This window comes from Lemur catta, chromosome 23, assembly GCF_020740605.2.
Source record: "Lemur catta isolate mLemCat1 chromosome 23, mLemCat1.pri, whole genome shotgun sequence".
Classification (NCBI taxonomy): Eukaryota; Metazoa; Chordata; class Mammalia; order Primates; family Lemuridae; genus Lemur; species Lemur catta.
Genome location: NC_059150.1, coordinates 11,489,566 through 11,511,736, shown reverse-complemented (window position 1 = coordinate 11,511,736; position 22,171 = coordinate 11,489,566). Strand labels below are relative to the sequence as shown.

Below are 22,171 nucleotides of genomic sequence, written 5' to 3'. Positions count from 1 at the left end.
AAATCCCCTCCATCTACTGAATCATGCACTACCTTCACACAGGCATTTGAACTCCTCAGTAACACAGAGTACCAACCCATGATTTGGTCTTCTTCCCTTACTCATTGGATTTCCCCACATAGAACCCATGCGGGGCTCCTCCTCATACTACACTCAGAATTTTTTTCCTAATAGTGTCCCCAATATCTGCTTGTCAAAATCCTACCCATTCTTGAAGATTCTTCAGAATCTGTTCTTTTTTACTCACTTTTTTGCATCCCTTCACTAGATACAATTCATATCTTCTCTGAATCCTCTGTATTACTTCATCCCTCTTATGACAAGTTATGACACTATTTCACATTAATATTACTTTTATGCTTTTATTATCTCCTTTACCAGACTGCAAGGTCTTAATAACTACAGGCAGAGGATTCTATCTAGTATGTATTAATAAAACAGGTATTAAATAAATATTTATTAAACTGAGTTATAAAAAGATAACATTTTTACAAATTTTTTAAATACTTTTCAAGGGAAAGGGTCTATAAGTACTAATGATTTCATTTTGCTAAATCATAAAACATAAATAGAAAATACCTAAAATTTATAATATTTAACATGTTAAGAATATAAATGACACTTTTCTAAGCCCTTTTGAAGCGTATATAATTGCAGATATTAGACCATTTTAAGCTATGAAAATAACAATTCATTAAAACTCTCTCTTGCCACTCATCAGATTTTAATCTTTTGGCTTTCTACAAGATCACAAAGTAAATTTGTTAATTTGCTTGGGCAAAATTAAAACTTAAATATGTATGATAAAATACTGCTATAACAGTGATTGAAATCATCTTTTGACCCAGCAATTCTACTTCAAGAAATCTGAAAAAAAAAAAAAAAAAAAAGAAATCTGTCCTACAAATAACTTTCAAATCACAAAAGAAAACAAAAATGCACAAAGATACATATGTACAAGTACTAGAAACACTTTAAACACCAATTAATAGGGCTATTTTCCACAAAGCAGTCAGCATAATCCCTACCTTATCACTCCATTGCTCAACATACCCAAATGACTTCCTATCTCATTCAGAATAAAAGTCAAGTTCTTGAAGTGGCATATGACACCATATAGGATCTTCCTGCCTCCTCACTGCTCTAAGCTCACTTCCTGCCACTCTACCCATTCTACTCTAGCCACTCTGACCTTGCTATTCCTTGCACACCAAGCACACTTCTGCCTTTGGGCCTATGGACTTGTTCTCTCTTGTCAAGGCATCCTACCAGTCTCTGGCCAAATGTCCCTTCTCAATAAAGTGATCACTGTATATAAAACAGCAACCCCCCACCACCACCATTTTAACATCCCCTTCCCCCTTCCCTTAATTTTTCTTTATACCATCTATCTCTATCTGACATACATTTACTGTGTTTGCTTATTGTGTGTGCTGCCTCTATAAGGTAATGTAAGCTCCATGTAGGCAAAGTCTTGTTTTATTCACTGCCTCATTAGAACTATGCCTGTGCTCTAGTAAGCTGTCAATAAATGACCATTTTACAATGTAAATCAGAACCTGTCACTCTCTAAGAGTCTAACAGTTTCCCACTGCATCTGAATAAAAGCCAAATTCCTTCTTACCCTGCCTTACAAGGTTCCAGCCTGCCTCTCCAATAGCCTCATATGCCACTGTTACCCTCACCTACAACCAAATGGTTCCTTTCTTGTTCATCAAACACTCCACATTTGTTTTTACACTAATCCCTACAACTGTACCTTACAGTCAAGTGGTTGTTCCTTTTGCCCTTGAGAACTCCTTTCAGAGAGGGCTCCCACGACTACCTAAAGTAGTTCCCCAGTTGTTCTCTACTAGAACTCCCTGCATGAAAGATCAGTATAATCCCCATTATTATCCAATGTTGCTCTTTATTTTTCTATTTGACTCTCCACAATGAGAATTTAAGTTTCAGAAGGGCAGGCTCCTTTCCTGTCTTGTTCACCTAAAAAAGAGCCTAATATATAGTACATGCTCAATAAATTTGTCAAATATGAAATAAATCCAGAGCCTCTATTTGCACTATAATTTACTGCCATGTATTATAAAACCTTCTTAAAATTAAACAATAGACACCTGAAATGAATCGTCAAAAGAGACAAATTCTATGGTCATGTGACCATTCAAAGTCAGGTGTGGTCGATAGTAAAGGAAAAGAGACTTGGTAAAGATGATCTAAAACTGGAAAAATTGAGTCACGCGTCTATGACTTTAAGACCTAGCTTTTAAGAGGTATAAGGGAAGGTGAGAAGATGGCAGAAGAAAAATTGAAGAATGATTTGGAGAAGGAAGAGGAGGAGGAGGAAGAGGAAGATGAAGCTACAAGTAACAGAGGTAAGCTAGGATTGAAAATTTGCCATACATAATCTCCAACATGAATAATCCACACTGGGTAATAGAATATTGACTATAATTACATTCATCCTACTGACCTTGTTCTAAATTATTATGGATTATTACTACGCAAGTTATTTTGTTCCACACCAGAGGTGGCTGTATTTCGCTATCAGATGACATGACCTCTAATTCAATAATGTCTGTAATGCACTGGTATCCTCAGATAAAAGCTGTCTATAATGTCTGAACAAAGGTGAATTAGTTATCCAATTCACACACGCAATTAACTCTCTTAATACCTGAGAGACCATGGAGCCCCTTCTGAATTTCCTATTAAATACTGCATATGGAGGTCTTCCCTCCATCTGTAGTTATCTTGTGCTGTACTTCATAATAAACAATATTAATAGTTTATTGCCCCCATCAAAAATCTTGCATTAGTTATCATAAGAGACCTCATTCCAGAAAGCAATAACTCTTTTTCCTGGGAAAATGTATTAAATTCAAATGTTATGCCTATTAGTAAAGCACAATAGTTCTTTATTCTCAGTAACATAAAAATAATAATGCCTTCATGAAATATGGAAAATACTTAATTTTTTTTTTACTATTTTAAGAAAATTTCTTAAAAGCCAAAGGGCAATATTTGTTAAGTGAATTTATATTTATACGCTTTATTCAGTCATTCTAAATAAAAGACTATTTAAATTCAGGTGTTAAAGGGCACATACAAATCAAAACATAGTATTTTTTTGCCACCTGTTCTTTCTACTAAGAGATGAAATTTCATAAATAGTTTGAAGGCAGAGCACTGTGCCTCCGCTTTGTACCCATATGTGATGCCAATGGCTGTATTCATAAAAACTCAGATCAGAATAACTAGGTAATGTCAAATGTTAAACAAACACCCTTGCCTTCTAAAAAAAGGAGGTAATTAATTAATTCTTCAGGGGATGCTTTTCATTTTAGTCATCTAACACAAATGTATCTTTTTAGCAGGGAACAAGAGAACAAAATATCCCTAAAATAAAGCCTAACTCTCTTAGCATGCATTCACATTAAAGTTCTCTTATATTAGATAAATTCTATGAGAAAGTAAATAGGGAAGTATATCTAAGAAGGGGACTATAGTTCAAATGAAATCTACTGTTCACCTGGGTTTTCATGTTCCCTCACAATTTAAAGTGGGGAAGTAGAGCAGAGGAACAGTTTCTTACATTTGTCTCATGTATTTTATCTGCTCATGAAATGACAAAAGTAAGAAGGACATTACAGAAACTGAAAAGCTAAGGAGGTGGCATTCTTCACTCTGTAAACAATCTAAACCATAAACCAACCTTCTGCGTGCTGCAGCACAAGAAACACTGACTCCTCAGAGATGATGTACTTGTGCAGACACACCATGTTGGGCACACAGCGGGGGATGATGGTCTTTCTGTTCCTGCTGTATTCACTGCTTTTCCTTAGACCCTGACAGAGAACAAAAAGGTCAGTTGTATCCTCAGTTGCCTTTGGAGCCTGCTGTGCTCTGTGTTTATCAACCAAACTAATCTATCCGAGTTACTCTGGGCTTCAGAGAAACCACTCATCTGCTGCTCTATGCCCCTCCGTCCCTGGAGGCTCTGCTGATGGCATCTGGCGTGAATCCAGAGAACGGAAGATGCCACAAAGCTGCCATTAAAATCAATTACGTGGGTCAGTGTTTTTATTAGAGATGCTCTCAAACTAAGTCATCAGGATGACACACAGTTATTTCTCTATGACCTTTTCTTAGGTTTTATTTCACTTATATATATCTTTAAAGCAGTAGCTGTGAGACCAAATTCCTGAGACACAAGAAGTATTCCTAGATTAACCAGGTAAATTTTTTTTAAAGTACAAAGATTATTAAATCTTCTTACAAGAAACAAGGTTTGTGCATTTTCTGGTGTCACACCCTGGTTTTAAAAACAGGGGAAATGTCAATGTATTATTCACAAAAAGAAATACGTTCCTGTATGTGTCGATGTGTCCTGCTGCCACGCCTTATCGGCAAAAGTATCAGAAACAGAAATATAAAGCTTATCAATTCATCTTCTGAATGCTGTGGAAACGTTTAAATTAGGATATTTTTAGAATATATACTATCACAATCCACTCCAAATACAATTTCAAAATCACAAATTTGAGGGTTTTTTTCTCTCCTTAGTCATTTAGCTATAAATTGAGTTATACATAAAATCAAAATTGAATTTAGATCAAAAAGAGGGCCAGAGATGTAGATAACACTTTCCCAAATACCTGTAACAAAGACTTTAAGGCAAAATTTCAGCTCTTAAGAACTGTAGTCATAAAGGTGAGATTGTGTGTGGTCTTCACAAACTATACAAAATGTATTTCAGATGTATTTAAACTACAGACCACACATTTAAACAGCATGAAATGATTCTTCAATTTTTCCAAATCACTCCTCCATACTCCATAACATAAAACTCTTTTTAAATATATGCTATTGAATATTTATCAACTGTGATGAGGACAGAAAGGAAAATAAATACATGGCTGGGCATAATGGCTTATGCCTGTAATCCTAACACTTTGGGAGGCCAAAGTGGGAGGACAGCTTGAGCCCAGGAGTTCAAGACCAGCCTAAGCAATATAATGAGACCTCATCTCTACAAAAAATACAAAAGTTAGCAGGGCGTGGTGGCACATGCCTGTAGTCCCAGCTACTTCAGAGGCTGAGGCAGGAGGATCATTTGAGCCCAGGAGTTTGAGGTCACAGTGAGCTATGATGATGCCACTGCACTCTAGCCTGGGCAACAGAGTGAGACCCTGTCAAGAAAGGAAAGAAAAAGAGAAAAGAAAACGAAAAGGAAAAGAAAAAAAGAAAGGAAAGGAAAGGAAAAGAAAGAAAAGAAATACAGATCATCAACAACATAAGGAACATTCAAATACCCAGGGGGAAAAAATATTAAATGTTTTTCTTTCAGAAGCATAATTTGAAATAAAATTAACTCATTAAACATACAAATTCTACTTACTTTTAAAATGAATGTCTGTTCTGTCCTTGTGTCCATTACAAGTAAAACCTACATAAAAGACATGAGTAATACTTTATTTACAATACAATGAGAGATTAACTCAACTTTTGGAAACTAAAAACTTTAAGGGTTTTGGGAGAAGAGGTTAGAATCGGCTCCCCCAAAATTATTAATTTTTGAATAGATGTTTTTTTAAAGTCACCAATCACAAGATCAAAACAGTCTTATCCAAAATGGGTTTTATTATAGTTTCCTTTTCTAAAACTGCCACATTTTAGAAACATCACTGTGTTTCCTAGATTTATTTTAAAATATATTTCTTAAAAGTAAAGGAAATATTAGTGTAGACAAAGAATTTTTCCTCACGGAACATGTATGGTTAAGAGGAAGTGGTAAAAAAAAATTGCTGAAGTCTCAGTTTTCTTCCTAAAACTCCTTAGGTAGGAACTTGCTATAAGGTAATCTCAGTAACTCAGGCTATAGCCCACGGCATCTTTTTGGGCCATCCAGTCCCTCCCTGGACTCACCCGTAACTCCTCTTTTTACCAACAGCAAACCCTGTCAGCTCTATCTTCACAGTGTACCCAGTACCTGAACTCACCTCACCACTTACAGCTTCTACCCTGATCTAAGCAAAGACCAACTCTTACCTAGAACAGCCTCCCAACTGAGCTCTCTGCTTCCCTCTTTGCTGCCCTGTGGTCTACCTTCAAATCAGCAGCCAGGGTTTTCTTTTTAAAATACAAGTGAGAACATATCACTCTTCTCGTCTCCCTGAGAGGAAAAAGCCGAAGTCCATAAAATGGACTTCATGACCCTTCATGATGTCACACATTGCTCCCTTGAACTACCCACTCCCAACCCCTATCTTGATGGATAGAAGGAGTGATCAGAGGTAGGGAACTATCCTACCCTATTACATTTTTTATTATTTTGGAAATACTACAGCAAACATTGGCCAGATAGTAAATATTTCAGGCTTTGCAGGCCCATGCAATCTCTGTTGCAGCTTTTCAACTCTGCCATTGTAGAACAAAAGCAGCCATAGCCTGAACTTGGCCATGATGGAAAGATTTGCACCAAAGAAATCAGCAAATCCTGCAAATGAGGCTTTCTCCCGCCTCCAGAAAGCTGAATGTCAAACATTTCACAGCCTACCACTGGGTACGGAGAGACAGGAGTCAAGGATGAAAAAAACATGTTAAGCTTGAGAAAATAAAAGAATGGTGATAAGAAACAGAAAAGATGGGAACCAGTTTGAGAAGATGGCAAATTCCATTTTAGACATGATGAATTTAAAGAAATAGTAACAACTTCATCTTTGATCTCTCTTCTGAGTGTCTGACCTATTCTATATTATTTAAATTTCCATTTAATTTCAAAAGAATGGTCTCAAAGGTACCTCATGAAATCCTATCTTCCTCTTCCCCAAACCCTGCCCTCACCAAAAACAAAACCAAAAAAACCCTGCTCCCCCTTCTACAGTATTATAATATCACACTCCATACAAGCCCCAAACCAAAGAGCTCCGTAAGTCACTGTGAACTCTCTCCTGCCTCCTACCTTCGGAACCACGGACCAAGTCAAATCCATTCTACCTTCTAAACACTTCTCTTATCCACCCTCTATTCTCTCTCATCTATCGTTGTAAGTGTTTACTATGTGCTATGCTTTCATCATATGTCATCAACGTTAATCCTTTCAACACAATGAGATAATTTTACCATTCCTATTCTACATATGAAAACACAGCTTCATGTGTAGAAGCTATAACAGTAGATAATAACAGTATCTACCATTTGTGAGCATCTCCGTGAGATAATCTTACAAAAGTACGCCAGTTGTTAGTATTGATATCACTACTATTTCTTCTCCCTGAAATGTTCCCTCAGCCATTTATCAAACAAGTACTCATATTTCCATATTCAGCACAAATGTCACTCTCAGTAACACTGAATACATTCTTCCTTTTTGTTCTCCCATTTTATACAGTAGCAATTTCTATTGTAGTATCTCTAACCCTTCAACTTGGTTTTATCTCCCAATTAGACTTCAAGCTCTTTATGAGCATACCATAGGAAGAATAATGGCTCCCAAAGATGTTCATACCCTAAGAATCTCCAGAATCTGTGAATATGTTATGTTACTTGCAAAAAGGACTTTGCAGATATAATTAACATACAGACCTGAAAATAGAGAGATTACCCTGGATTATCTGGGTGGGCTCCATCAAATCACACGAACCCTTAAAAACAGAGAACTGTCTCCTACCAGAATAAATGAAAAGCACAGACAAGAAGTAGCAGAGGGGGAAGTCAGAGAGATGTGAAGTATGAAAGGGACACACTGATGCTGGCTCTGAGAGACTCACACGCAAGAACTGGAGAGAGGCTTCTGGAAGCTATAGCAAGCCTGAACAGGAACACAGGCAACTTCTAGGAGCAAAGACCAGCCCTTGGCTGATAGCCAGCAAAGAAATATAGAGTTCAGTCCTAAAACTGTGCAAAGAACAGAATTCAGCCAACAACGTGAATACGCTTGGAAGTGGATTCTTCCCTAGAGTCTCCAGTAAGAAATGCAGCATTGCTAGCACCTTGATATTAGCCCAGTGAGACCTAGTGCCAGACCCCAGACCTACAGAACTTTGAGATAATAACTTCAGTTGTTTTAGGCTGCTAAATGTGGTAATTTGGCATGACAGCAATAGAAAATAGAAAACAAAAAATGTATTTCTTCTGTCACACAACATTGTTCTCACATAGTAAATGTTCAATAAACATGGTTAGTGAATTCAAGTCTAAAAGTCTGGAAGGTAGATGGAGATAATGGGAGGCTTAGAAAATAAGGCAGGAGCTAAAGATTTATATTTGAGCACTCTGCATAAAGATAAAAGCTGAAGATGTGCAAATGTATCCCACTAAAATGCTTCCTTTATACTACGCACTGTGCTGGGCTTCAAAGAATTAGACCATGCAATGCCCTCAACAATTCAAAGATGTAGGTATCTTTTATTAACCAATTTTACAGATGAGGAAACAAACAAAAAAGTATTAACTTGTCCATGTTCACAAAGCTAAGAAGTGGTAGAGGTGAAATTAAACCTGGCTAGTCTGGCTCTAGAGTTCTTCCTCTTTAACTGCTAAGCTACCCTATTTATGTCTGAATTTTAAAAATTATACATAGTTGGAATATGGTGGGTAGATAAGACAACAACAATCAAAACCATAGGGAGAAAAGTACAAAGGGAAAATATAATGGTTTGGATGTCAGAGAAAGAGAATGTTTAGGATGAGAGTAATCATCAGTGCCAAACAACAAAGAGAAACCATGAAGAATGAGGACTGGGAAATGATCACTGGGTAAGGCAGTTAGGAAGTCATTGGTAACTTTCAATATTGTATTATGCAGTGAACTGCTGAGGATAGAAGCCAGACTGCCCTGAGTTAATAATGGGTGATAAGAAAATGGAAGTGACACATATAAATCTTTCAATAGTGAAGTTATGTCAGAAGAGGAAAGAATATTAAAATGAAAGAGTTGGTGGGATCATCAGTTCAAAAAGAGGTTTGGATTTTTATTATTTTCAGACAGGATGGACCTATTCTCCCCATAATTGCCCTCTGAGCTATATTCAACAAATCTTGAACCGCCAAGGCATGGGAACACATTCATAGAACTGGAACCCTGAAAGTTAAATTAGCATATCATGAGTGCAAAAGGAGGCAAAATGCCCCTTTCTCTACAAAGGAGGGCTCACTGAGCATCTGTTGAATCTGTAAAGACATTTAGTGTTAAGTCTCATTTGTTTTTATGTCAGGTGGGACTCTTCTAAGTCACTCACCAGAAAGCCAATCCTGTTTGAATAAGATACATCTACACAAAATAGAAAAGATCTTACTAGGTAAAAGATATGGAAGCTGTATAATCAAAGAAAAGAACTTCTTTTTGCTACCAAAAGCCTCTTAATTGACTAAACAGAATATACCTATATAAATCAGGAATGATAGCTCTTTGCTGGTCTCACTTAGCCATGAAGCATGAAGCAGATCAGATAAAAAGACCAAATTAAGATGGATAAACATGGCTGGGAAGTGCTGCTTTGTTTACATTTACTTTCTTCTCCTACCAAGTTTGTTTGCAACTAGACAATGTTCACATTGAGGCAATAAACACAAGAACATATGTGATTTTTTTAAAATCTGCCCTTTGACTGTCAATTTCTCCCAAACAGGTGTTGGCTAAATGATTATAAATTGGCCTCTGGATACACCTCTTCAACTGAGCCGTACAGGGCTGGTGATAATATAATTAGACCTAAAAACATCAGGCTGGTGAATGCTTTCCATCTGTTTGGCAATAATGTTTAGTTAACAATAGTCTTTAAAAGAAGCACCTTCAACTTCAGTTCTTAAAGTTATTTATAGAGCCATTCTTAACACACCAGCACTCCTGCTAACAAGAGCTTTAGCCACTTGGAAATTATTAGCCATACAGCTGTACACAAAGAGAAACGACTGCATTTAACATCTGTATCTTTCCAAATTTACACGCTTCAACCTCATTTAAAGTCATTTCTTAATGAACAGTGCTATGGTGCTGCATTAATATTATAGTTGCATGCACAAAGATCATAAGGAGCCAAACATTTTTTTTAATGCCAACAGTAGGCCAATCTGTAATGAAGCTGTCAGTATAAAGGACAAAATAATAGCTTCTTTAACCCTCAAACGGAATTTGTTCATTTCTAGACTAGAACACATCAATTTAAACACTGCTCATGGGTTTGCTCACCTTTATAAAGACAAAAATCTAATTTGTACTAGTTTGATACAATTGTCTTTCCAACAATAAAAGGCTCCTAAAACCATCTTTTATTTCATGATAAAACAAGCACTATAACTAAAGCTGTCATGAAATAATTACCTTGCATAGCATACCTTATTGAAAGAATACAATTAATGTATTTCTCCCTTTCATTTTTCACACTTACTTATCAGCACTATATTAGCATATGGTCTAACAGAAGAGATTACTCCATCTTTGCCCATATTAATGTATAGAATGACTGTTCCTAACTGGAAAAAAAAAAAAAGCAGACAACTTATTCCTTAAGGACTAACCTCATTTGTTCTTCAATTCCACCAGCATAATGAAACTTGCCCACTCTTCTTTCATAACAGTAGTAGGAAAAGCTCCAATTGATTATAGAGCCGGGTCTTTTTGTTAACTGGACTAAGGAAGGCCTAATATTTAACTAGGCAACCATCTTTGCAAAGGCAGGAGGGAGAAAGCATGCCAAAAGCAAAAACGATGATTTTTTTTTTAAGCAGATGAAGAAAAGTAAATTTGGAGAAAAGAGATATGCTACTACAAAGACACTACGACTGTAGTGAAGAAGTGTGGAAAGTTCCCTTCAGTGGAGATTAAGTGTCACCCCATTCTTGAATCTTTTTAGATATTTAATTTAAATGTTGACATTGGAAGTTTGGAGGTCTCTGAAAACAACGTCAGCTCCAATTCCTTTAAAAAGAGAGATTACCTGTTTAATTTGAGGGAATGTCTGTCTCTGCTGCCAGTTACTTCACACGACTCCAGAACAATTACCAAAGTTAAAATAATGTTTAAGAAAAGCCTACAGAGATAGTCATGTTGAGCAAACACAGTCTGTCCCTTAACGGTGTTTGCTGAATGTAATCTGAATGAGACTTCAATTGTGTAAGCTGTACTTCTGGGAATTCACACATAAATAAGCATATGAGAAAGAATAGGATCAACACAATAAAGAAGCCAGAGAAAATATACAAGCCCAATTTTGCAGATAAGACAGTTTTTCTCAACATAGTTTCAGATGAGTGCGACTGTACTTACTATACTCTGTTTTTAAAGTCCATACTTAACTGCACTAGTATTAGATGAGTTTTCAACAAAACTCACCTTGGCAACCTTACAAGAGCTGGTAATGTTATCCTTCTGTAGAAATGGTTTTGAACCACAAACACAGAGCACTAAAACTCTGCTTTACTGCCCTAATACCATATGATAATAATTAAATGTTATTCATATTTTGTGCTAAAAAGATCCATTGATTTTGCATTCTTACAATATTCAAAATGTGTTTCTACTGTTAATTTTTAATTCCACACCTTATTCTCATGAGGCATCTCTTATCAAAATTCAACTATCAGAAAAACAAGGAATAATACTAGGTGACCTTTGATACCAACAATTTTCCCCACTGGAGTCCAGCTTTCCCTTTCTTTGGCATCAGAAGGCTAGCAATGTTCCCCGTACCACTGCCCAGCAACTCCAAAAGCAAAAGATGTTGCACCTATAGCTTTAAAGTCTAGTGTCAAGAGCATCAGCATAAACAGACTGGGTAGAGACGCTTTTCTCATGTTGTGCCATGAAACCAATCTGTTCATGGTTTCACAAAAGTTGTTTCACTGATGCAAATTCAAGCTTGAAGAGTAAAATTTGACGTGGATACTTATAACTCCATAGTCTAAAGGATATTTTCCCCTAGTACTCCCAAAGATCTATTTTCAGTAGAGAAAGGTATAAAATGTACCCCTGCGATTTAAGAGGAACAGCAACTAAAAAAATCCTTTGGAGTCTTACCAGTACTTTGTGCTAGAACTTCCAACATAGCCCATTATCACGAAGTAAGCGAACAAACAAATCCAAAAAGGGTATTGCTTTGTGGATAGATGGCAAAGTCAAGATTCACCAACTAATTTAGAACAAAGTGAATTATCTCCAGAGGCAGGTTGATTTGTTAAGGCTTTTATTTAATCCAGAAATATCTTCAAAGGTAGAAGACAACAGACCAAATCTACCAGGATTATATGAAAGTAGTACTCAAAATCCACATTTCTTTTTCGTTATTAAAATCCAAAATACTGTAATTCAAAAATATACTTTAAGTGTTTATCCAAACACCTGTGACTCTTAAAAATATCCCCTATTTCAATTTATGTAGTTATCTGTCTTAACTACTGACAAATTAGGGTAAGGACAGAGGAGAAAGAACTAGGTTAGGAAGTGCGAGTAACGTAAAACTAAGCTGGTAAATAACTACTTTATAAGAAAACAACTGATTTTAGATTTCTTTAAATGCCCAGACATTTGCAAAGGTTTTAGTATGCTAATTTTTAATTAAAGGATATTTCAGCAGTGAAAGCTCTTTCATATGCACTACTGATTCTTCATCAAACGTTAACTTTCCAACTTAACACCAGTATAGCCGGTGGCAGCCTGAAGGTTTACCATCTGCTGCTATCCAAAGTCACTGTGGCCACCTTCAGAACATATGCATCAAAGCCCCAAGATAAGAGACTGAAGAAATACTGCCTAAGTCAGCATAAGGGGGATGACGCACCCAGAGGCAGGCAACAGGCAAGCTACCAGAAAATACAGAGCATCATGCGCCATCAGTCACCTCATGGAGAAAGTACCCAAGGTCACAGGGGACTCTAAGGGCTGAACAGAAAGACAAAAGAAATACTATTTCTAATGGCATATACGTAAGTCATTGTGTGATTTTTCTTTAAAAAAATAAGTCTATTCATATTTAAAATAACTTATAATTTTATTCAAAACACGAGTAAAATGAAATTTAAGGTGTTTTATTCAGTATATCTATGAATAATAAAAGTATGTATTTTTTTATGCAGTCGCAAAAATAGGATACTTTGTTTTGAAAGGCTTGTTTTTCTGGGTACTATCATACCCATACTACAAATATTACACAAGGAAAAGGTTCTTTGACACAGATTTAACAAACTCCACAAAATACCACTTAAAAAGCCTGATTCCTTGCTCAGAAATATGTGGGAGGAAAAAAATAGTAAAGGAAAAAAAAAAAAAAGCCTGATTCCTAGCTACAAAAAAATGTCATTTATTTAAGGTAATGATCACATTTATCACAATACTTCATATAAAAATAAAATAATATGGTGTCTTTTAAAAGCAGAGAATCTTAAGAACTTAATTACATTCAATTATAATTATGAGTAACTGGCATATAGCCATCATAAAAGAAATTCACTAATGTGAAATTTTCTTCTGCTTTATCTTTGTTTTCTGCTTTTTAAAAATGTATTTTAAATGTAATTAGAAGAAAATCAATTTAGAAAATATTTTTTAGAAAACTATACAGAAAGCATCTTTTAATTCTTGGCTTTAAAATGGCAACAGATGCATTCAGTTTGTGTTAATTCTAATCTTAATCCAAATTTTTAAAGATTCTTCAAAGCTTCCGCAGGGAATTAGTTATAAACTAATTTAAAACTAGGGCATTATTAACTATTCATGTACCATACAAATTGTCATAATAAAGCCCATTTATCCTCTATTTAAACTTAATACAACTATAACATGCTGAATACAACTATCAATAGTTTCTATAACGTAATACAATACTGTATTGTGTGTGTATATCCCATGTGAACTCAATTTACACCTCTGAATACTCATAACTTGAACAATAATCACAATGATTTTTTAAGGATTATAGTTTGTCATTGTGATAACAGCTAAAAACAGAGCAAATGATATCAAAATAACTTCATCTTCCAAAATATGCTATGACTAATACTAGAAAAATAAAATAAGCATATTTTGGTAGTGCTAAAACAGATTAAATTAGATTTACTGAAAATTCAAAAGTTAGTCATTCCTACATTGTTTCGTTCCTACAAATGGCAATGAAATATGGTTGGCAAAGTTTTTCTTTGATGGACTAGTATCAGGATCAGAAAAGATAAAAAGAATTGTAAAAATGCTTTTCCTATAGATATTAATAGATTGGTTCTACAGTTTACACAGAGATGCAAAAGACCCAGAATAGCCCACACAATATTGAAGAACAGAGTTGGAGGACTGATACTGTCCAACTCCATGACTTACTATTAAGCTGCAGTAATCAAGACAGTGTGGTATTAGTAAAAGAGTAGACAAATAGATCAGTGGAAGAGAACAGAAAGCCCAAAAAGATAAACACATAAATATACTCAACTGATCTTTGATGAAGGAACAAAGGCAATACAATGGAGCAAAGACAGTCTTTTCAACAAATAGTGCTAGAATCTAAACTGGATATCCACATGCTAAAATGTCAATCTAGATACAGATCTCACACCTTTAAAATTATCTCAAAATGGATCATAAACCTAAATATAAAAACACAAAACTATAAAAATCCTAGAAGATAACACAGGAGAAAATCTAGATGACCTTGAGTACGGTGGTGACTTTTTAGATACAACATCAAAGGCACAAATCATCCATGAAAGAAACAACTGATAAGACTGATTCATTAAAATTAAAAACTTCTCAAGTGCCCATCAGTACATGAATGGATTAATAAAATGTGGTATATGTATAGCATGGAATACTACTCAACTACAAAAAACAATGGTGAATTAGCACCTCTTATATTACCCTGGATAGACCTTGAGCCTATCCTTTGAAGTGAGGTATCACAAGAATGGAAAAACAAGCACCACATGTACTCACCATCCAATTGGTACTAACTGATCAATACTAAGGTGCTCACATGGAAATAATAGTCACTGGGCACCATTCAGGTGGGAGGGGGGTGGTGGGGGTGGGTAAACTCACAACTAATGGATGCAGTGTGCAAGCTTGTAGCCCTGGCTTGGGTGAGGCAAAGGCATTATGTGTAACCAAAATGTCTGTACCCCTATAATATTCTGAAACAACAACAAAAAAAAAGCCTTCCGTTCTGCAAAAGATAATGTCAAGAGAACGAGAAAACAAGCCACTGCCTGGGAGAAAATATTTATGAAATATACATCTGATAAAGGAATGCTATCCAAAATATACAAAGAACTCTTAAAATTCAACAATAAGAAAACAAACAACCCGATTTAAAAATGAGCCAAAAACTAATAGTGAGCTCACCAAAGAAGATATACAGGTGGCAAGTAAGCATATAAAAAGATGCTCCACATCATGTGTCATCAGGGAAGTGCAAATTAAAACAGGATACCACTACAAACCTAGGAGAATGGCCAAACTCCAGAACACTGACAACACCAAATGCTGACACTGATACAGAGCAACAGAAACTCTCACTCATTGCTGGTGGAGATGCAAAACGGTATGGCCATTTTGGAAGATAGTTTGACAGTTTCTTACAAAACTAAACATACTGCCTCCACATATGATCCAGCAATCGCACTCCTTGGTGTCTATTTGTTTAGGGAAAAACCCTCAAACTGTGTTTTCCCCAGCTCTCACACCACAACACTCATCACAGACTTCTGTGACCCCAAAATATTTCTTCCCACTACCAGGTGAGGAATCAATTCTTCAGTGGACACCAACCAGGTTTCTTCCAATTAAATTCTGACATTATCTACCTGGAGATAACATCAGATCCCACAGACTGGGGGCTCAGTCCTAAAAACTTTACCCGTCTTCAGACACCAATCACAAGTCCAAGCCTCAGAAAACTTCTGACTGACTAGCTTCAAGTTGGATTCCCTTGACCCCCTCTTTGGATTTGGTTAATTTGCTGTAGTGGCCACAGAACTCAGGGAAACACATTTACTGGTTTATTATTAATATAAAGTTTATTACAAAAGATAGAGATGAAGAGACGCATAGGGCAAGGTATGGATGGAAGGGATATGGAGATTCCATGCCCTCCCTAGGCATATCATCCTCTAGGAACCTCAGCTATCTGGAAGCTCTCTGAACCCTGTCCCCTTAGGTTTTTAAGGAGGCTTCATTGAATAGCAACGATTGATTAAACAACTGGCCATTGGAGATCAACTTGACCTTAAGCCCCTCCCCTCTCCCTGAAGACTGGGGGGATGGGGCTGAAAATCCCAACTCTGTAATCCTGCCTTGGTCTTTCCTGAGACCAGCTCCAAGCAGAAGCTTTCAGTCAACATTAGCATATAAAAAGACAGCACTTTGGAGATTCCCAGGACTTTAAGAGTTGTTTGCCAGAAAACAAAGACCAAATACATATTTCACAGTATCAGACTCCTCAAAGAAGCTGAAAACATGTCCACAAAAAAACCTGCAAATGGATGTTTATAGCAGCTTTATTCATGATTTCCAAAACTTGGAAGCAACCAAGATGTCATTCAGAAGGTGAATGGATAAATAAACTGGGGTCATCCAGATAACAGAATACTGTTTAGTAGGTAGTGAGGGAATCTGGCTCTCTCCTAGGGACAAAGATGGGCACCTTGCCTTGGTGCTGCCTTGAGCAATTGCCCCAGCTGGGAAGAAGAACAAAGGAAGCCCTATATGGGTGCAGCCCCACCCTTGATCCTGCACTGAGAAACATCCACACCTGGGGGAAGGAGGAGCCCCTGCTAATCTGCAAAAGAATGCAGGGAATCCCCAGCCCAAACGCTAGGCAGCCGGGGCACAATAGGATTTGGAAGATGACCTAAAACAACCTAAGGCCAATTATCATGTACATTAGCTTAAATCTACATTGGGGTTCACGGGCTTTGGGAGAGGTTCACGGGAGATCTGGCATGCGCAGTAAGACTCAGGTTATAACTCCCAACTGTCCATCAAAGTGGTTCAATGGTGACATTTGAACCACGAGCAGGGCCCAGCCTAGGCAACATAAAACAGGACCCCAGACCATAATCGGGGCCCTCCTGTTATGACAGGGGGTCCGTTCGTTGTCTCTGATGAACATATCTTACTTTACTCAATAAACTTCACCTTGTGCTTGCCTTACATTGGTGTGTCTGGTCATTCTTGGGCCAAGAGCACACCAAGAACCAAAAACAGACTGCTGACCCAACAATACTATTGAACGCTAAAAAGACGTGAGCTATCAAGCCATGTGAAAACATGGAGAAAACTTAAATGAAAATTGCTAATTGAAGAAAGCCAATCTGAAAAGGCTACATAATGTATGATTCCAACTATATGGCACTCTGCAAAAGGCAAAACTATGGAGACAGTAAAAAAGATCAGTGGTTACCAGATGTTGCAGGGAAATGAACAGGCGGAGCACAGAGATTTTTAGGGTAGTGAAAATACGCTGTATGAAACCATAATGGTAGACACATGTCATTATGCATTTGTCCAAACTCATAAAATGTACAATACCAAGAATAAACCCTAATGTAAACTATGGACTTAGGGTGATTAATGGTGTGCCAATGTAGTAGGTTCATCAATTGTAACAAATGTACCACTCTGGTGGGAGATACTGATAATGGGAAAGGCTATGTAGGGGCAGGGGAGTACATGGAAAATCTCTGTACCTTTCTCTCAATTTGCTGTGAATCTAGAACTGCTACCAAAAAAAGACTTTTTTAAAAAAATGCCTCTTTTACCTCCCATCTAAAATTCACTTGGCCAAACCCCTGGATTACACATCTTTAGACAAATAACTAAATTTAGTCCAGCCCTAAAGCAATGTAAAATACAGGTTATTCTCCAGTAAATAATCCAGGGAGTAATTATTTCAACCACAAACATAAAATCTCTTACACTCGTATAAGCCAAATGTCAATGAATGTGAGCCATTCCTCAATGACATCTCATACTAGGATGAGGTTAATGATTTAGTGAATAAACCTATCACAGCAATCTCTTTTATATGTATGAAAAAAAGAGTTTTACTTTACATAGTTTTTCAAATCCTAGACCTATACATCTATTACTTCATAAAAACTGCTTCCAAAGGACATGGTGTCTCTTTGTAAGGAAACTGGATACAAATATAGCAGAAGGCAGTATATAAAAGACAAAGAAATTGGGTTTAAACAGAATTGCTAAAGAGCTAGGAAAAACAACCACTTAGGAGGCTCTTCTCAGATCCAAATGCTTTAAAAGCTAGATCTCTACACCTTTGTCATTCTCATTTTGATTGTCTGTTTTCTGTTTTTGTGAAGAACTTCCCCAAGGCCATAAAGAGACTATGCTAAAGAGAGGTTAAAACTATAAAGTTCTGGGTTTATAGGCCCAAGTTCAGCTCATGCCATTCAATTTCATAATGAATCTGTCAGATTTTAGTCTGAAATGTCGGTTCTCAGTGTGCTCATGGCCGAAGAATGACCAGACACAACAAAGTAAGGCAAGCACGAAAATGAGGTTTATTGAGGAGAGAAAGACAGAACTCAGAGCAAGAACAAGATATATGTTTACAGAGTGTGATACATTTGGCCGGGCGTGGTGGCTCACGCCTGTAATCCTAGCTCTGGGAGGCCGAGGCAGGTGGATCGCTCGAGGTCAGGAGTTCGAGACCAGCCTGAGCAAGAGTGAGACCCCGTCTCTACTAAAAATAGAAAGAAATTATCTGGCCAACTAAAAATATATATACAAAAAAATTAGCCGGGCATGGTGGCTCATGCCTGTAGTCCCAGCTACTCGGGAGGCTGAGGCAGTAGGATCCCTTGAGCCCAGGAGTCTGAGGTTGCTGTGAGCTAGGCTGATGCCACGGCACTCACTCTAGCCCGGGCAACAAAGTGAGACTCTGTCTCAAAAAAAAAAAAAAAAACAGAGTGTGATACATTTGCCACAGATGACGACTGGACCCACTGTCACAGCAAAGGGAGAGCAAAAGGAAGGGCGCAAACGGGACTAGTTATGGTCTGCGTCTTGTTTCACAGTGCCAGGATTGGGACCTCCCTCGTGGTTCAGACATCACCATGGAACCACTCTGATTGGAGAGTTGGGAGTTGCATTACTACGCATGTGGGTTGTTCTAGGTCAATTTCCAGACTCTATGGTACCTATGCTGCTTGGGCCCTGGGCTAGAAAGTCCTCTGCATTCTTTTGCAGCTGGTGTGCTAAGTTCTGACTGGCAGATTTATAGGGTATTCCCTCCTTCCCCAGGTATGGCAGTCACTCGAGAGAGGATTAGGATGAGGCAGGATCAAAATGGGGGCCTGCGGCCCACTCTCATCCTTCTTGCCAGGTGGGGCAATTACACCAAGGCAACAGCACACGCTTTCATCCCTAGGAGACCCAGAATTGCTCACTATCTACCTAACAAATCCATTTATTCTATTTCTCTGGTTTAAATTCTGAAGTTCACTTCAGATGATGACTTGACACTGTTAAATTTAAATGAAAATTAACTCAATTAAAAGTATAGTCTATTGTATTTAGCTTTAGATACTTATTTGAATTTGTTAGAAAAAAAACCAACACTCTCAATGCTGATGTAAACTATTTCACTGCCCATTCGTACCCTGGCTTAATATTTTCATTCTGCTGTTACATGTGCTCTAAAAATATGCTTGAAATAAGTCCCTAAAAAGCATCAAATATATCTATATAGTTCTCTTTTATACAGTGCTCAAAATCAGTGCAGTATGTAGTCAGATAGTTAATAAATGCTCTCTCATAATGATAATGGACACAGAGGCAACATTCTCAAGTCAATCAATACATATCCAACTAAGCTCCCAATGTCAAAGGTAGCCTGATTCCAATTCAAAAGAAAATGCCTCGAGGGCAAGGAACCTTCAAATGCTATTATTTTAAAATGTTTTTAATGACTTTGTATTTTTATAGCAGATGGAGCTGAACTTCTGGTATTGATTAAAATTTAACAGTATTTTAATATGGCCTAGAAAATTTACTTAGTGTAAGTACACAATGTGTTCATGTTCTAAAAAATTCCAAAATGTTTTAAAGCACATAGGAAACACAAAGGCACAACACTCATTCTAAAATTAACGATTTCGTTTACTCCAACAAAGCACCCTGCCAACATTCTACAGGTGTACTCTGTGAGAAAACGGGAGGGGTAGGAATGTTTTGACAGTTTTCAGTTCATAATACCCTCTTCCTCCATGATGCTGTGGGTGTGATACATTTTGAGGTACAGACTTACAGATGTTTTGAAATCATAAAACACATATACTGGGTTTTTATCGTCCCATTCAAAATTATTCAACAAGTACGCCTGGTCATTAAGGAAACTGAAGGCTTATTGGAAAAGGCACAGAAATAACAATATGGATGAATGCTATAGCAGGTAAGTTCAACAATGTACAGGTTAGTTTGTGGTTGCATAATCCGGTGCAATGAGAAACTACTCCTTAGCCTCCTGGTCATTCTTAAAGGTTGGAGTATGAGGACTCCTTCCCACCATCCACACCACAGCATTTCAAACTGCTTCATGCAACTGCCCTATCACTTTTCCCACAGTCACAATGCCTGATGTTCCATGGGACTCTTAAAAGTATGACTTCTGTATATCCAACTTGCTGTCCTCCTTCCTCTCAATTTATAAGAACTGTCTTCAGCACAACATAGCAAGTGTCTCATCCAGGCTGTGTACTAACGAATAAACAGAGTGTACCAAACAGCAGAAAGTACATTCCGACACCAACTTTGTGTCATGCTCACAGAGAAATGCATAAACTTAATGGACTAAGCAAGGCATACAACACAATTCTACTTACATTATGGATCTAAAAAGAGATATCTGATACTATAATTCATACATAAGCAGCCTGGGATTGGTAATATTCAAGATAGTCCGAGTACTACTACAAATGACATGTATTCATGTGCCAAATGCCAATGTACTCTCAAAGTAACTGGACTTACTGAAGTCTATTACAAAACGTTAACGATTAAATTATTTAGTAGCGAATTATGAAAAACTGTTATCTTTACAACATTTGCAGATTTGGGCTGCTAGAAGACAGAATTCAGAGGCATTTGTGTAATTATTCCAGTACACTCTAAGAATGATAAAATGGGATTTCTCAGAAATACTAAAATGGAAAACAAACTTTATTGTGCTGCAAAAATACAAAGGATACAAAAAGTTCTCTTCCTGGTTATTAAAATGATACTAATTAAACAGCACTAAAGGCAAACTATAAAGGAAAAGAATGAAAAGATAACAAAAAAAAAATTTACATCATACACAAAATTAAAAGGCTTCCAGTGTTAATATTCCAAAAAGAAAAAAATTAAAATTAAAAGGCAAATTGATGAGTAGGTGTCTAACCCTCCAATCAGATATTAAAATTCAACAAATCAACATCTATTTACTGAGCACCTGTTATGTGCAGGCACAGTATTAGACATGGAAGAAAACACAGGGGTGTGCCCTGCAAGAGCTTAAAGTTTAGCATAGAGGAGGGATAAGTAAAAAGTTTAGTAAGTACTACACTGAAGAATTACAGACGCAACTGGAACAGAGAACGGTGTCTGACTCAGATATGGGAGCATCAGGAAGCTACCGGAAGACTGGAAAACTGGCAGAAGAATAGGAGCTTCCAGGAGAGGCACATTGATTCTTAAACTGATGTGAGAGCATAAACTCTCAGAAATATTAATACTTCTGAGGTACCAAAGATAAACAGATACCACTATTATGCAGGTAAAAGCTACCATGTCTTTACAATTTGGATGTTAATGTCATTATGCCCTCATTTGAAAACACAGGCTAATGGGGCCTCCGTGTGTGTAAATGCACAGAAAGAAGACAGGAGGTGTATATATCAAAATGTAAAACTGATTCTCAGTGGATGGCAGGGTTATGGGTGAATCATATCTTTTTCATTTTAGCTTATTTATTCTTTAATTTTCCTACAATGAACAACGTAAGCAATAGAAAATTTTTATGTTAAAGAAAAGTGAGAAAAATAACTCCTGCATATTCAAGACAAAGATTTACACATTCTTATATAGAGTACTGGAAATCAATCAGAAAACATAAAACTCTAATAAAAAAAATGGGAACAGGACATAAAACAGGCATTTCATAAAAGAAGAAGCACAGCCAATAAGCATCTG

General features: G+C 36.9%; 1 protein-coding gene across 5 annotated transcripts in view; it reads right to left on the bottom strand.

Annotated features, from left to right (window-relative positions):
* RPS6KC1 (ribosomal protein S6 kinase C1) overlaps window positions 1–22,171 on the bottom strand; it is a 118,184-nt gene that overhangs the window by 29,820 nt on the left and 66,193 nt on the right. For all 5 annotated transcript variants that reach the window (XM_045536487.1, XM_045536489.1, XM_045536488.1 and 2 more), the window contains 2 exons: window positions 5,399–5,446; window positions 3,713–3,845 (listed from right to left, as the gene is read on the bottom strand). In XM_045536487.1, the coding sequence (XP_045392443.1) occupies window positions 3,713–3,845; window positions 5,399–5,446 (181 nt within the window). The remainder of the gene's footprint in view (window positions 1–3,712; window positions 3,846–5,398; window positions 5,447–22,171) is intronic.